This window comes from Astyanax mexicanus, chromosome 2 (assembly GCF_023375975.1).
Source record: "Astyanax mexicanus isolate ESR-SI-001 chromosome 2, AstMex3_surface, whole genome shotgun sequence".
Classification (NCBI taxonomy): Eukaryota; Metazoa; Chordata; class Actinopteri; order Characiformes; family Acestrorhamphidae; genus Astyanax; species Astyanax mexicanus.
Genome location: NC_064409.1, coordinates 64,642,373 through 64,645,525, shown reverse-complemented (window position 1 = coordinate 64,645,525; position 3,153 = coordinate 64,642,373). Strand labels below are relative to the sequence as shown.

General features: G+C 49.5%; 1 protein-coding gene across 1 annotated transcript; it reads right to left on the bottom strand.

The window, feature by feature from the left end:
* Positions 1-922: 922 nt before the first annotated feature.
* Positions 923-2,945, bottom strand: LOC103037069 (achaete-scute homolog 1b-like). Its single transcript, XM_015608595.3, has one exon. It carries the CDS (start codon positions 2,710-2,712, stop codon positions 2,107-2,109), a length of 606 nt encoding a protein of 201 aa, XP_015464081.1. The 5' UTR covers positions 2,713-2,945; the 3' UTR covers positions 923-2,106.
* Between the last annotated feature and the right edge of the window lie 208 nt (positions 2,946-3,153).

Below are 3,153 nucleotides of genomic sequence, written 5' to 3'. Positions count from 1 at the left end.
TTATGGGCGAGTGGCATTCACAGAGTGTCTAAATGGGCCTGACCCTCCTCTAAACGGACATTATGCTCTTTTATTGCACTCATTTCAAATGCAAACGCCTGCAGGTGAAATCCAAGCCATGATTTCGTCTCTGTTCGGCTGGGGTTGCCAACACCACCAGTGTTTGTTTGCAATAGGGAGAGCTATAATATGGATAATGAGGTACAAAAGCACTCGTGCAGCGTGGCTCTTTACATTTACAGGCACAGCGGCGGTCTGACTGCAGTGGGAAAGCTGATAAACACGCAGCTGGGAGATGCACGTAGAGCAAAAAATATCTGGACTGATCTCTGTGAAGGGGAAGCCAGGATTGTGACCCAGTTTGTCCCCATCGGTTTTCAGTGGGCCTTATTTAGAAGGCCTTGGTGCCCTCAAAATAAAGGGGAAAACAATCTATCTAGCTTGTGTGCCCACTATCTAGCGGGTAAAATGAAAATGAGTCATGCCTGTCCCTATTTTGTTGTGTTTATTTATTTATTTGCCATATGCTAGCTTTCACCATATCTGAATGATTTATGCATATATGACTTAAATACTAAAGACTAATAGGTAAACATGTGAGGTTAGTTTTCTTAGACAGAGATTAAGCCTTGTTATATTTTCCTTGCAACATTAAAAACAATGATAGGCCTAATCCCTGTCCAGGAAACCACAAATCTAATGAAAAATCTTATGACTGCATGTTAGCCTTGTAAATGTAGTTGTCTAATGCATGTCCAAATGTTTACATTTAGCTAGGACACATGCAAAATATTGTGGGATTGTGTTAAATGTGTTGCACAGCAAATGCAAAGCAGAGCATCTACTGCTGTCTAGTCTGGCTGATTTATAGTCCAAACAGCTGCAAGAATGAGCTAGAAAAGTCAAAACAGAACACATCATGTATGTATAAATAGAGTGAATTTATTTATAAAAAAGGAAAAACTTTTTTTACACAAAATATATCTGTTAAAATCGCGGATATGTACATTTTCCGTAGTCTACAGAACACTGAGAACAAGTGCATACACTTTTAAACATCTCCTCGTCCAGCCAATGAGGAGCCAGATGTCTGATCAATAATATGTTCTACTGAACAAAACCCTAAACAGTGTTAAGAGCATTAACAACATTATTGTTACCTTCTGACTAACAACTCATACTCTACCACATGGTCATTGTCACAGAAGAGGCAGTGAACCTTTTTTGTTTTGCTTAGCTCGGCATACAAAAATAAAATCTTTATATTAAAAAATACAGCTTATAATACAGAAGTCCCCTTTTTAGGAATGGTCACGTCAGCAACTTCAAAACAACACTCTCTAAACAGCCCTATCAGCAACACATACATACATAAGTCCATAATTGCACTTTTCAGCTCAAATCTTTTCCTCCAGTCGCTTCCAGAGTCTCCCTTTGTGTCCTTAAATCTTTGAACGGAGTTGAAAGAAGTCTTGTTTTTCTCTTTTTTTAATCCTCGTTTATCTCAGAGCAGAGACACTGGGACAGCCAGCCAGAAGCTGCGGATGCTGACGGTGAAGGCTGTGTCAGATTCATCACTACCTAAGTAGTGCACTAGGAAGTGTGTGGTCATGGTGGTGGTGTTCCAATCCTCAACACTTGCTTGCTGGCTAGCTAAGGTTACCCTAACAAGACAGCATAATGGTATACAAACATAGCATAGAATTAGCTAGTTCGCTAATTAGGAAAAGGTAGCTTGGATTGTTTAAACTGAGCTGACACGTTTTTCTCTTTTTATGTGCACAAATTCTCTTTTTGTCAGTTTTTTTGACACTTTTGTCACAGCTAGTTAGCTAGCAAATTAGCATGCTAGCTAGTTCTGTTCTCAGTCAGTTCGCTGATGCTTGTTGCTGGTTGCTATGACACCGGCGCAGAGCGTCTCGGAGTGCTGTGTCCCAAATCTTCGCCTCGCCCTCCGCTGTCTGGCTCTCTCCGTAGTGAACAACGGCACAGGTCTGCGGCGCTTTTTGTGAGGGAGAGAGGAAGGGAGTGACCGAGTGCACTAGTGGAGCTATTTTCCGCACGCAGCTCAGGGTGGTTATCGGGACGCGGCTCAGCCCTACCCGCTCAGTATCTGTCGAACCACGTGGTAAAGTCCAGCAGCTCCTGTTCTTCGGAGCTCAGCTGCTGCTCGTAGCTGCCTTCGTCCGAGGAGTAGGAGGAGTGCGGCGACTCCGGCTCAGCGGAGTAGCTGTGGGATAGGCTGGGGGACGGCACGCCGCAGCGGAAGGCGGCGGAGATGGCGTCGTGCTCGTCCAGCAGCTGCTGCAGCGCGCGGATGTACTCCACGGCGGAGCGCAGTGTTTCCACCTTGCTCATCTTCTTGTTGGCGGCGCCGTTGGGCACGTGCTGCCGCAGGGTCTGGAAGCCCATGTTGACCTGCTTGACGCGGTTCCTCTCGCGCTCGTTGCGCCGCGCCACGGCCACGGGCTGCTGCTGCGGGATGCTGTAGCCCAGCCCGCTAAACGTGAGCCGCCGCTTGCAGCGCAGGAGCTCCGGCGAGCTGGAGCGCGGGGGTCGCTTGAGAGCTCTGCTGCTGGTCGCGCTGGAGACAAGTGCTGCTGCTGTGGCGCGCTCGTGCGCAAACGGGCAGGTGGCTGGAGCAGCAGCGGCGATGATAGTGGCTGCAGTGGTGCTGCAGGTGGTCGTGCTGGTGGTGCTGATGGTCTCCATGTCGCCACGGTGGAGGTGATGATGATGATGCTCGCGCCACCAAAGTCTTTCCTTAGACTTTTCTTTAGACTCGTGTCCCAAACCCAGACTCGTGTGTTTCGCGTGCGCGCCCGTTCCTGGCTGTCGCGAGTCCAAAAGCTCTAGGTTAAGTCTTTCCTGGCCCCCCTCGCGCACCCACACCGGAGCGATCTGATACAAACTTTGGCAGCACCGGGCTTTTTCAACACGCGCGCGCCACCCCACCCCCTTTAAAGCGACGCACGCTCCTGCGCGAGACCCCGCCCCCGCTGCGCGCGCGATCCTTTTGCTGTTGCCCACCGCCGCCTCCGCCGCTGCTGCCGCCCCCCTCGCGCCTCGGTGAGCCAGGCGCGTGGCTCCGCCGCCTCAATAAACAATCCGGGCGCTTTCAGCGCGCCAGCACGCGCTCCGCTCATTTGCATA

What these genes read in the sequence shown, in the direction of transcription:
- LOC103037069 (XM_015608595.3), bottom strand. Translation starts at nt 2,712, where the DNA reads ATGGAGACCATCAGCACCACCAGCACGACCACCTGCAGCACCACTGCA.